We start from the raw sequence: 13,845 nt of genomic DNA, 5'->3' as shown, positions 1-13,845 counted from the left end.
TTCTCAGATGGGTTCAGCAGATTTTCACTTCTATTCTTGGGTAAACTAAGTGCCTGTTCACACCACATTTGGGTCAACTTCTTGACTATTGTGGAATCCATCTGACACTGGATTCGGGCGAGCTGCCGACAGATCCATTCCCTATAATTAGACTTTGCAGTGCATCTGGCGTCCATTACGGTGGTGTCCGGCCTTTTTGGCGGACACAAATGTGTAGTATCTCCCCTCTGTCAATCAATCCCTTCACTGGCTCCCCATTGCCCAGAGACTCCAGTATAAAACCCTAACCATGACGTACAAAGCCATCCACAACCTGTCTCCTCCATACATCTGTGACCTCGTCTCGCGGTACCTACCTACACGCAACCTCCGATCCTCACAAGATTTCCTTCTCTACTCCCCTCTTACCTCCTCTTCTCACAATCGTATACAAGATTTCTCTCGCGTATCACCCCTACTCTGGAACTCTCTACCACAACATATCAGACTCTCACCTACCATCGAAACCTTCAAAAAGAACCTGAAGACCCACCTCTTCCGACAAGCCTTCAACCTGCAGTTACCACCGATCGACCAAACCGCTGCATGACCAGCTCTACCCTCGCCTACTGTATTCTCACCCATCCCTTGTAGATTGTGAGCCTTTGCGGGCAGGGTCCTCTCTCCTCCTGTACCAGTCATGGCTTCTATTGTTTGAGATTATTGTGCTTGTTTTTATTATGTATACCCCTCCTCACATGTAAAGCTCCATGGAATAAATGGCGCTATAATAATAAAAGTATATCATGCTATAAAAAAGTTGGCTCTGCTGGAACAGAGGGCTGACACTGTAAAGAGTGTAATTATAGTGAATGGATCCGTCAGGAGCGCGTCCGAATCACGAAGGTGTGAACAAAACGTGAGGTAAACAGGCCCTGCCCGCCATCAGGGTCTCTATTGGCAGTCATATTGGTTCCCACAAACAAGTTACAGTGAGGTCTGAAATGTCGCAGCCGATGATCTGGTGGATTCCCATGGATGCTTGGGAGGGGGACATTAACTAATTCCTGTCAGATGAGGTGTTTAATTGTTGCCAAGAAACAACTCCGATAAGAGCAATGGCTATCGTATGTATAATGTTATTTCCGGCAGCGTTTACATATTACAACCAAGTCCCCAGTACGGATAGTTATAAGAGTAACATGGCTAAAGGTCCCCCACATTCCCACTGGGCAGTTATCACTGCGATCACCAGCGTATAAAGAGCCATAATGGAAGGCTGAATGACAACATGGAGCTGCTGTCTCCAAACCTCATCAAGGAGCGTTAACGAATATGAAACATTAATTGTAAGAAGAGAAACCAGTTTATGATGTAATAGGAGACATTGGTCTTAATTACTGACGGCAATGGAGCGGGGAATGGAGGTCAAATATACAAAAGGCCTCGTATCAAAGGTGTCTGACAGAAAATGTTGCCAGTGGCAACCAACCACCCTTCATCTATTATTTGGGCACTAAAGGTGGCAGCACCCGCACAAAGAAGTTGGGTGATCGCTGAACAATCATCGATCGAGTATTCATCTGCTATCAGCCATGACAGTTGTTCAAAGTCCCAGCCTCTTGTAAAGCCTGACCTGTGGCTTATGACTGGACTTTTTAGGACATTCCAGTCCTCAAGACCCCACAACAGGTCATGTTTTCAGGATTTCCTTAGTATTGCACAGGTGATAATTTCATCACCTGCTCAAGCATTAATTCCACCGCCTATGCAATACTAAGGAAATCCTGAAAACATGACCTGTTGTGGGGTCTTGAGGACTGGAGTTGAGAAACACTGTTTTAGGAGTACCAAGATGGCAGCAATGTGTGCTTTGAGCCCGTTTCTGACTGCCATGACTTCCCATGGGCAACCCGCAATCACATTTTATGCACGATCAGCAGGTATCCTATTGTAATTAATTGCAAGGATCAAGTAAATACTTCAGAAATTGGAGTATCCCTTTAAGTAGGTTATGGGCAAACTATATTGGTCACCCAAAAGATATTTTGACTGGCAAATAAGGTGTCCGGTTAATATGAGGGGGCTCATTCAACTCAATCAATGGCATCAAAAAAGATCAGCCGCTGAAGTTTTTTCCTGGCGCAGCTTATCTCAGCAAAAACTCACATTTTTGGTTATTTTTTTATCCTGACGAGATTTTAGTTGATGTGATTGACGATCCATTTGCATTAAATATCCCTTGAACATCCCAAAATACTAAGTTCAGGATCTCAATCTCTCGGAATCCCTGATATGGCGCATTTTAGTGTGGACATGTGCATTCTGGACCATCAGTAGTTCTGGACTATTAGGAACCCAGGAAATTACAGAATGGGACTCACCAACTCTTTCACACTTTAGACAGTCCCATATGTTACAGTTGAAGTCATCGTATCCAGCCAGGAGGAGACGACCGCTGCGGGAGAACGCCACCGAGGTGATACCGCAGATGATGCTGTCTTGAGAGTAGACGCTGATCTCCTGGTCAGCACGCAGATCAAACAAGCGACACGTGGCGTCATCAGAACCCGTACATATGGCCTGGCCGCTGGGGAAGAACTGTGCAGGCGAGGGGGTTAGGACACCTTTTTTTTTTTTGCTTGCACCTTTTTACATGACTTTCCATTCTGTCGCCCATTCCCATACTCACACAGATGGCATTGATGTCTGACTCGTGCCCAATAAATGTCTGTCTGCATTCGCCCTGTCGAACGTCCCACAGTTTGGCGCTTGCATCACAAGCCCCAGAAATGAAAAGGTTAAAGTCGGGAGACACAGCCAGGCTCATACAGTCTCCAGTGTGGCCAACAAACACCGTCTTCTGCTGCCCAGTCTCTATGTCCCACAAAGCACTGAGGGAAAATAAGGAGAGGAACATATACAGCGTGGATGACTTTTTGTGGCACTGGGGTTGTAAATGTACAAAATCCCTTATATAAAATTACTGCAGCTGTCTCTGCTGTGGGGGCACTGGGATTAGTTGGACCCCATTACTGTTCCCTCTTTTGAGTCACTTGTGTCCTTTTTTATTGGGGACCCATTTACCGTCAGATTTATAGTGGCATTGGGTCTATGAATGTACAAAATCCCCAATATTAAAGTATTGCAGCTGTCTCTGCTGTGGGGGCCCTGAGGCTAGTTGGACACCCATTACTGTTCCCTTTTTTGAGACACTAGTAACATTTCATTATTTGGAAAACCATTGCAGGCTGATTTATGAGGGCATTAGGGTTGTCAATGTATCTTTCTTTAGTGTCACTGGGGTTGTTAATGTTATGGAGGCACTGTGACAATTAAGGGCATTAAAGCTTTAATTTTTATATTAGCACTGGGGCTGTGAATGTTAAAAATCCCTAATATAAAAACACTGCAGTTGTCTCTGCTTTGGGGCCACTGTGACTAGTTGGACTCCCATCACTGTTCCCTTTTTTAGTCCATTTTGTTCTTTCTTTATTGGAGACCCCAATACAGGCATATTTATGTTTTGATTGAGTCTATGAATGTACAAAATCCCTATTATAAAAGCAATCCAGCTGTCTCTACTGTAGGGGGCACAGGGCAAGTTGAACCCCCATCACTGTTTCCTTTTTTGAGTCAATTGTGTTCTTTCTTTATTGAGAACCACATTACACATTTATGGTTGTACTGAGTCTGTGAATATATGAAATCCCTAATTTAAAAGCTCTGCAACTGTCTTTGCTGTGGGGGGCACTAACAATATTTGAAACCCCATTACTGTTTTTTTTCTGTCCTTTCTTGCTTGAGGGACTGCATTACAGCCAGATTTATTGGTTCACTGGAGTTATTAATGTAGTTTTCTCTGTAATAAGAGTTACTGGAGTTGTTATTGCTATGGAGCTACTGTAACTGTTTCTGATACGAGGGCATTGGGGCCTTCATTGTTTTGGTGCCACTGGGGCTGTCTTCATGTAATTTGTTATGGGGGCACTGGGGATTTCATTGTTATGGAGGTCAGGTATTACAGCTACTACTATTATGGGGACACTATAATTGTTTAGTGCACCTTATAGCTGTCATTATTATGGGAACCCTCAGTCTGTCTCTGAGAGACATTATAGTTGTTGTTATGGGGGCACCGTGGATATTACTGTTTTAGGTGCCATGTAGATGTCATGGTTATGGAGACATAGTTGTCAATATAATGAGGTTCTGCAGCAATCACTGGTTCTCGGGGTCCTATAGCTGTCTCTTTTATGGGGCCACTGGATCTGTCACTATTAAAGGGGTGTGGTAAATGTCGCCACCAGTGCAATTTCTGATGCATTTTGGATCCAATAGATATGGGCTATATGTGATCCAAAACGTGTCAGATTTTGAGTTGTGTCTGTCTGACTTGCTTACTGTGGTGTATAAAATAAAGCCATTAAAAAATTTTAGGAACCGTAATGGGGGTCCGAATAAGGCTCTCAATATTTTTCCAACCCTCAGCACTTACCAGGTGGTGTCTCCTGAGCTGGTTACAATCTGGTTATCATCCAAGAATCTACAGCAAGAAAGATATCCTGTGGATTACAGCAAGAAAGAAGTGAGAATGATTTGCAACACTATACCCCCAATATAAGAATCTTTCCAATCACTGACAGCAAGGAAAGAATTTCTAAATGGTGAGATATTGAGAAAATGTGCTGCAGCTTTACAAAAGTCGTAAAAACTTTAGAACACTCCCTACTAAATTGTCTGCAGCTTTCTCCAAGTCTTATATATAGAGTATAATGGGGGGGGGGGAGGTCATACTGACCTGTGTGAGCCGCCAGCTCCCTGCTAACACGAACGTTTCCTTCGCGCGTCTTCAAATTGTAGATAGAACACATGTTGTCTAAGCCACCGCAGGCAACAAAGTTCCCAGAGGGCGCATAGGAGCAGGTCATCACCCAGGAAGATCGCAGGGGGATGGCATGAACCTAGAAGAGGGTGGAAGCCGTGAGGGTGAAGGTGTCGGGGTAATACATCATAATAAGAGGTTTGGGTTGGTCACAGCTCAAATAGGTGCAGTGCAGAAGGAGCAGAATGGATGGAGGTGCAAGAAAAAGTGTTCTCATTCATTGACAGCAAGCAGAAATCCTGAAAATGGTGAAGGATTGAAACCCAAAGGTAAAAGATTTATCAAGCTTTATCTGATTGTGGCTAAAAAAGGAAAACAAATGTCTGTCTTATGACCTGCACCACATCACTTACTTTGGGCATGATTCATCAGTTTTCACTAGATTTCTGGAGCTTGGCGATGCCCCCTTTCCGATAAGCTCTGCCCACTTTTTGAAAAATGGGTCAGACCTGGTTGGGATCGGCATAAAATCACCAAAAGTCGTATATTTTTTTTTTTTGTGCAATTGCAAGTTGTGACAAATATTTGCAACTTTCTAAGCAGTTTTATGCCAGAAACCTGGTGAAAACTTTGTGTTTTAGAGGGAAACTTGGTCTTAGCAGAAATGGGGACGTAGCGTACAGTGAACCAAAATTGTGGCGGAAATTTCTGGCACAGAGTAAGCCAACTAATAAGCGTAGTGATAAATATGCAGCAAAGTATATTAGACAGTTAAAGAAGTTTTCATTTATACACTGATTAAACTTTATTAACCTAAAATTGGAAAATCTCTTAAGCTTTTTTCCTCTCCTTGGAGGATCGCTAAAAATATTACTGCAATAATCTGGAATGTATGATGATCTTTTCCATATTAGGTCTCATTAGTTATGAATTAAAAGGTTATTCCCAACTTAATAGATAGGTATTGTCGGATGGAGCTTGTAAAAAACAAGAACATTTACAATTTAGTGCTTGCTAAAATTTTCAGCCGTTCTTGAGATATTTCCATTCTTTTGTTTATATTTTGTTGCCTTGGAGACCGACCACTGCTGCTAGGAAGAAGAACATGTACAGTGTTTACCAGCTCTTTTCTACTGTTTCGAAGCTGGCCAAGATCACTGGAGTGCGCTGTTACCCACTAATCCAGCTTCAGTGCAGTGCTTACAAGCTACACCAGCGGTGGTCGGTTTCCTTGGCTACGAGCTGTAAACAAGAGAAAAGTGTTAATATCTCAATAATGACTGAAAATTTTGACACACAGTAAATTGCAAAAGTGCTTGTTTTTACAAAGTCTATCCGACAATATCCATCTGTGGAGATGGAAATAACTCTTTAAAGGAATAAGGGACAGTATCATATGTTACATTTTCCAACAAGAAATCTGTCTATGGACATCCTAAAATGCCCATAGATCTGTTCAAGGTCACGTATGTTCAAGGTCAAAAATGCTGATCAGATTATCATGGAATTTCCTGGTCCACCCTATAATGAGGACTTTGCACCACACGCGTCCATCAGATCCACCAGAAGCCTCCTTTGAAGCTCAGCACTTGACATCTGGGGTCTTTCGTTTCATTGTAGATGGTGGCACTTATCCCAGACTCACCTTGTTTGTTGTGTATGTGTCCCAGACAATCAGTTTTCCATCCTGGGAGGCGCTGACCAGGAGCCTGTATGACATGATAAACCATACAGTCATATAGAGAAACTTCAGAAACCTTTAAACCTGACCTGACCACTAGACATGACCTTGAGACTATTAGTACCTTGAGTCAGTCGACCAATGCATTGCGTAGATTTTCGCCAGGTGACCACGCAACGTTCTCCTAGTGCGTAACTGTATGCGTCCAACCACCTCCATCCCGGATGTGATCTGATGGGAGAAGTTGTAAAGCGATCATTACTTATTACTAAGGGAACACAACAGAAATGGGGTTTTCCACCCAAAAAGGACTCACTTGTTCCAGGGTAGTGTCTGCACATTGTTTTCTGGCATCCTGAAAGCAAATAATGAAGAACTGTGAGGACAGCAGAAACGGAAGGACAACCTTACTACTGCAAAATGCTATTACCAGAGGTAGAAGACTAGTGTCCTTCTATGGATCCAAATAGAGTTATTACATCTGGCCATGAAAGCCCAGGTCTACCTTCGGTCAAGACTCTCCATCGGACCACCTAATGAGTATTCTCTTTGGTAGAAGCCCAAAGATCTTAGGGGGAGGTTGGAGGAGCCAAATGTTCTAGATATAGCCAAGTGGACAAGGTTGGAACGAGGTAGGACAGGGTCAGACACAGAAGAGGGCCCCTGTGCAATATAGTATATGGGCCCTTTGCAGTCCAATAACTCTTAATGCCCAAGCCCTTACCTCTTGGGTCAATGTGCAGCTGCGCAGGTTGTTTCCCCCCCTGTGGTAGGACATGGGATTTTTGGGAAAGGGTCTCAGACTAGTCATGATTGGGAATAATATGGTCGTCACAGTATCTAAAAAAACTCAAAAGCTTAACTTCAGCCAAGACCTTTTTATCATTTTTATGGCCGTACTGATCCTGAAGATATTGCAACTCAACGTGAATGTGTCATCAGAAAATGATGTATTGTTTAAATCAGGTTATTTTTTTTTGCATATCACTATCTTTATTAAAAATAAAAATGAGAAATCTTGCAATTTTCATACTGGCAAATTGGGCTTTTTTTGGTCTCTTTTCTTTCAGTAAACAATACGTGTAAATTAGCAGCAATAGACTGACCACCGACCCTATCTTTTGTGCTGAAGCATCTAATGAGCATGTGCCAAGGTCATTGTGAAGGGAGCAGGAGGAGGAGAGCTGTGACATCTGCTATTGTGATTGGTGATATCATTTCTACTCACTAATCTATTTAAGCTTTTCATCAGAATGCGGTCCCTCCTATCATATGTTCCCACATCCTTCATGCTCTCAGTAGCACTTTGTACTTATAGATCCTGGCTGATGGCTGGTTCATGCAGCATTATTTCAATAATTATATATTATTATTATCAACGGTGGATCCGGTGTTACCAGTTGTGTATAGAGATGATAACTGTTATTGTAATCCTGCCTCTGATGATAAGGAGCCTCCTGAAAACTCTTTTTGAAATGACAGGAAGCAAAAGTCTAAAAAAAAAAAGCCCTAGTGGCCAATGTGAATATTGCAAGATTACTAGCTTTGTATTTTTACAAAGTTCATGATATAATAATAATCTTTATTTTTATATAGCGCTAACATATTCCGCAGCGCTTTACACACATTATCGTCACTGTCCCGGTTGGGGCTCACAATCTAAATTCCCTATCAGTATGTCTTTGGAATGTGGGAGGAAACCCACGCAAACACGGAGAGAACATACAAACTCTTTGCAGATGTTGTCCTTGGTGGGATTCGAACCCAGGACTCCAGCGCTGCAAGGCTGCAGTGCTAACCACTGCGCCACCGTGCTGCCCATATATATATATAGAAAAATACAATTCCAACAATTTTTTAAAAATACACATAGCAGAAAATGTGATTTAAGTAATAAGTCATTTTCTGCTCTTAAGGAGGCCGTACACAGCTAATGAAGGTCCGGCCAAATCTCTAATGTGCATGGAGGCATCTTCACAGCTCTAAATAAAAATTAATTTTAAAAAATCCCCAAAGCGAGGTAGGCTGGGAAGAGGAGGTTGACCTACCGCAATCTGCTTCTTCAGCGCTTCTGCTTCCTGACGTAGCTCCTCAAGCTCCCCCATCTTGACAACTCTGCAGACACAAACAGGGAAGGAGACTCAGAATATTCGGAGATCAGGGAAAGTGGTGTCGTCCAGCCACGGCCAGAAAGTAAAAGTCTCTCATCAGGTCCGTTACACAGATAGCTTGACATTTACAAACAGCTCAGATAAAAGAGAATCGGTTATGAAAAATATGTTTCCTGATTTTGTGAGTGACGGCTATTTTTTCAAGTTTGGCTTCCAGGGGGCGTCCAGGAGGAAGTCGGAATACGGCCTCTGGTGCGTCCAAACAAAGCAAAAGAAGGTATCCAGCCGGTTGGATATAAAACTTCACCAAATTATGACACCACATACCACATATTCTATGTCCAAAACGCGTCGGTTTTGCTTTCGTGCAATATTTGAAATGCACCCAGAACCTTTTCAGCTGTATGAACAAATTGGTGAAGTTTTACATCCAAACAGTTGCATTCCTCCGTTTGCTTTTTCCGCATCTCAAGCCAAAAAAGGTCTTTTACTTTCCGTTCTGAGGATCTTCACAGTCAATGTACAGGAGCTGGTAAGCTTTATACCTCGTGCTTATCTGGTGGACACAGCCCAGAGACAGAAGATATGGCACCCTACTGTCTAGTAGCTGATGGCTCCCTAGCAGAACATTCATGGGTGCACAAATCCCTGCTGTATGGGCCCAGGATTATTTCTGCTCTCGTCTCTGATATTCGGTGGTTAGTGCCCGTTACCCCAAGGTCCATAGGTTTTGTGCCCTAGTATCTGTTGTGCAGTGTTTTACTGTCCCAGTCCATGGTATCCAGTCGCTTAATGCCACCGCAATTCCAAAAAAACGTTAGGACGCTGTGAAAAATATAACTAAAACAAGAGCGGTGATCGGGAAATCTCTTTTGGCCATATTTTATTCACAGCAGAACATAGGACAGATCAGAAGGTGAACGGTGGACGTTTCTCCATTTCATTTGTGCACCTTCCCCTCTTCTTTTTACAACAAGCTGTAGACATCCAAGAAGTGAGGGGATAATTGCTGGAGAGAAACGTCCCTTACTTGTCTGTTGCTGGATTCTCGCTGCTCCACAGCTCGGGGTCTTTGCCAAATTTTTAGTTTCATAATGCCCCAAATGTTTTTTATTGAAAGGTCCGGACTGCAGGCGGCCGGTTCATCACCCAAACTCTTCTTCTGTAATGGAGGCAATCTGTGGTTTACTATTGTCCTGCTGAAATATTCAAGTCCTTTCCTGAAATAGACGTATTCTGGATGGAGCTGGATGGAGCAGATGTTGTTCCCTGAACCCAAGCAGTGACTTGTACAACCAAATCATGCCTGTGCTCAATACAATGAGACCTGATGGCCCGTATATCAGGGGCATCCAATACTGACCATCAGCCTTGTCCACATGGACTTCAGAATTTCTGACTCTTTTGATAATATTATGTCCTGTAGATGTAGGATATTCACAGTCTTTGTAATTTTATGCTGAGAAACATTTTTTTCTGAAATTGTTGCACAATTTTTAGATGCAGTCATGCACAGATTGTTGACCTCCGACCATATTTGCTTCTGTGAGACTCTGCCTCTCTACCAATCTCTTTTTATACAGTTACTTCGCTTAGTTATAAATTGACCCTCTGGATGTGTTTCCTTACTTTTCCAGCCTTTTGTTAACACTGTCCCAACTTTTCTGAGACGTGTCCGTGCCATCAGTTTCTTAATGAGCTATTTTTTTTTTTTTTTTCAAATTAAATGGAGAAATGTTCAGCGCTCACCTTCTGATCTGGTCTATTTTCTGTAGTGAACAAAATATGGCGATAAGAGGTTTCCAGATCATTGCGCTCTTGTTTCTTTATATTTTACGCAGCGGCCCAACATTTTCTCCATTTGGTGTTATACATTGTGCTCTGTTACTGGCGTCTATTGGTTTAATGCCCTGATCCCTGGCTTCCTGTGATTTATTTATTTTTTTTACTCACTTATATAGCACCATTAATTCCACAGCGATTTACAGACATTATAATTGTTGTCCCCACAATCTAAATTCCCTATCAGTATGTCTTTGGAGTGTGGGAGGAAACACACGCAAACATGGGGCGAACATACAAACTCCTTGCAGATGTTGTCCTTGATGAGATTTAATCCAGGACCCCAGCGCTGCAAGGCTGCAGTGCTAACCACTGAGCCACCATACAGTGCTAACCACTGAGCCACCATACAATGCTAACCACTGAGCCACCATACAGTGCTAACCACTGAGCCACCATACAGTGCTAACCACTGAGCCACCATACAATGCTAACCACTGAGCCACCATACAGTGCTAACCACTGAGCCACCATACAGTGCTAACCACTGAGCCTCCATACAGTGCTAACCACTGAGCCTCCATACAGTGCTAACCACTGAGCCACCATACAATGCTAACCACTGAGCCACCATACAGTGCTAACCACTGAGCCACCATACAGTGCTAACCACTGAGCCACCATACAGTGCTAACCACTGAGCCACCATACAATGCTAACCACTGAGCCACCATACAGTGCTAACCACTGAGCCACCATACAGTGCTAACCACTGAGCCTCCATACAGTGCTAACCACTGAGCCACCATACAGTGCTAACCACTGAGCCACCATACAGTGCTAACCACTGAGCCACCATACAGTGCTAACCACTGAGCCACCATACAATGCTAACCACTGAGCCACCATACAGTGCTAACCACTGAGCCACCATACAGTGCTAACCACTGAGTCTCCATACAGTGCTAACCACTGAGCTTCCATACAGTGCTAACCACTGAGACTCCATACAGTGCTAACCACTGAGCCTCCATACAGTGCTAACCACTGAGCCTCCATACAGTGCTAACCACTGAGCCACCGTGTTGCCTGTGTATTACATTAATGCCCTGTTCCTCCTGTTCCTAGTATCTGTTGGTTTAGTACACTAGTCCCTGGTGTCTTGTGAACTAGTGCTTTAGTCCCTGGTGTCCAGTTGTCTGTTACCCCCTTTTGTTTAGTGCCCTAATTCCTGGTGTTTAGTGCTTTAGTGTCCAGTGATGTGTTACCCTTTTGTTTTAGTGCCATAGACCCTGGTGCCACGTGGTTTAGTACCTTAGTTCTTAGCGTACAGTGGTTTGCTAGCCCCCTGGTTTAATAGTGCCTTAGTCCCCGGTCTGTAGCCTTACACGCTGGTGTCCAGAGTGGTTCAGTGCCTGAGTCCCTGGCCATTTGTTTAGTGACCTAGTTTCTGAAGTCTAGTGATTTAGTGCCTTAATCCCTTCTGTCCATTGGTATGTTTCCCCACTGATTTAATTCCTTAGTCCCTGATATCCGGTAGTTTTGTGCCTCAGTCCATGATGTACGATGGCTTGCCGGTCCATTGGTTTAGTGTCCTAGTCCCTGATGTCCTGTTATTTAGTGCCTTAATCCCTGGTGTCTGGTTCTTTATTACTCAGTTGATTTAATGCCTTATTCTCCGATGTCCTTTGGCTTGTGCTCAAGTCTGGGGCGTGAAATGTTATTTATTTTTACACCACTCAATGTGAAAAAATTGGGCTGCTAGAAAACCGTCCAATGTTTGACTAGTAAGGTATTTGTGGTCCCCTTCTCAGGACCTCGTACGGTTTGCACATTCGGTTACTTGGCTCCAGCAGAACGAGACCTTGACTCAACAAGAACAAGACTTACAGACTCACCAAGACACAGACGGCCGTTATCGGGATTTCTAAGGCCGGGTTCACATTGCGTTATAGTCTTCCGTTAGATGGACTACGTTACACCGCGGCATAACGTGGTGTAACGCAGTCCGTTAACGCTGCCATTAAGTCCTATGTCGGACACATCGCTAGCGCACGCCCACAATGGCGATGTGCCGTCATTGAGTTACGGACCCTGGGACGCGGGCTGCAGCATTTCTGGGTCCGTCACTGCCAGCGCAGATAGAGCATCTGCTACCTCTATCTGCGCTAGCGATATGACAAGTCTAACAGCAGCCCCTTAACGCATGTGTTGAACGGGCTGCTGTTAACGCAATGTGAACCCGGCCTAATATTGGGCACCCACATCTTGGTGGACACTACTGTTTGGATATTGTAGAACATTGTTCCCCAAGTTCGGTCCTCAAGAGCCACCAACGGGTCATGTTTTCAGGATTTCCTTAGTATCGCCCAGGTGATGGAATTATTCCATCATCTAGACAGGCAATAATTCCATCACCTGGGCCATACTAAGGAAATCGTGAAAACACGACCTGTTGGTGGCTCTTGAGGACCGAACTTGGGGAACACTGCTGTAGAACAAGGTCCAGGTAAACATTCAGTAGATCCTCTATTTTCATAGGTCTTGGGATCTAATGAGATCACCATCTATGGCTTGGTAGATATATGAGGGTATTCATGTCAATGATCTAACCTAGGCCACCATTGTGTGATCAGTCAGGGTGTAGACCATCTTTTGTGTCTACGGAAGCTTCTTTTATGGACTCACAGCCCCAGTCCATCCTTTTCAGTCAAAGCGAGTAAAATAAGCAGGAGAGAGCTGCACGCAACGACGGGTCGCTCCATTAATACTATGCAAATCGTGCACTTTAAAGCCTCCTGGATTTGCCTAGTTTACCCATTGAATTTGAGCTCCGGGCACAAGAGACTCTTTCTGTTCCCGCAGAAACAAATCATCCAAGGACCGTTCTGGTCCATTTGTCGGCAAGGACATATGTACCCATGTTCCACGGGACCCCTGGTGGCAGGTTAGCCTAGCCTGGCACGGTCCGCTTCTGCATGGGTGGCATGAAACTGCGTATTTCTAATAGTGAGTGGGGTACTGGTTCAAGGGTCAAATGGCCCTCCTGTCCCATAAGGTCCAAGAGGAGCAAAGGTTGGAAACGGTTGAGCCTCTTTCTCCTTATTTCTTTCCTAATCTTTACACTAGGATATGTGGAGATCCAGAGAAAGAAGGGCCTGGCATCCCTTTGGCATAGCTATTGCACTGGGATGCCGCCGTCCGTCCGCTGTGTAGGGTATCCCAACTTAATACCAGTAGTTATAAAGATTGGCGGGGTCCTGAAAGTTGTACCCTAATCAATTGAGAAGTGATGGACCATCCTAATGATTTGCAATCACTTTCTACCCTATAAAGGGTATGGAGACTTTTGCAATCTTTTATTATTGCTCCAGGTGATCTGTCTTGATAAGAAATCTGACTTTTGTGTATACAGCTCCCATGCAGATTTATGAACCATCACAGACTGGCAAACATACCCCATGTCT

The 13,845-nt window shown here is 43.9% G+C and overlaps 1 protein-coding gene across 1 annotated transcript in view; it reads right to left on the bottom strand.

The window, feature by feature from the left end:
* GNB3 (G protein subunit beta 3) overlaps positions 1 to 13,845 on the bottom strand; it is a 35,458-nt gene that overhangs the window by 8,267 nt on the left and 13,346 nt on the right. The window contains exons 2-9 of the mRNA XM_069754151.1: positions 8,534 to 8,600; positions 6,802 to 6,840; positions 6,610 to 6,716; positions 6,450 to 6,513; positions 4,781 to 4,943; positions 4,478 to 4,544; positions 2,672 to 2,873; positions 2,364 to 2,580 (exon numbers count right to left, since the gene is read on the bottom strand). Of these exons, the coding sequence (XP_069610252.1) occupies positions 2,364 to 2,580; positions 2,672 to 2,873; positions 4,478 to 4,544; positions 4,781 to 4,943; positions 6,450 to 6,513; positions 6,610 to 6,716; positions 6,802 to 6,840; positions 8,534 to 8,590 (916 nt within the window). The 5' untranslated portion in view covers positions 8,591 to 8,600. The remainder of the gene's footprint in view (positions 1 to 2,363; positions 2,581 to 2,671; positions 2,874 to 4,477; positions 4,545 to 4,780; positions 4,944 to 6,449; positions 6,514 to 6,609; positions 6,717 to 6,801; positions 6,841 to 8,533; positions 8,601 to 13,845) is intronic.

Source organism: Ranitomeya imitator, chromosome 2 (assembly GCF_032444005.1).
Source record: "Ranitomeya imitator isolate aRanImi1 chromosome 2, aRanImi1.pri, whole genome shotgun sequence".
In the NCBI taxonomy this organism is placed as follows: domain Eukaryota; kingdom Metazoa; phylum Chordata; class Amphibia; order Anura; family Dendrobatidae; genus Ranitomeya; species Ranitomeya imitator.
This window is presented reverse-complemented; position numbering and strand designations above follow the sequence as displayed.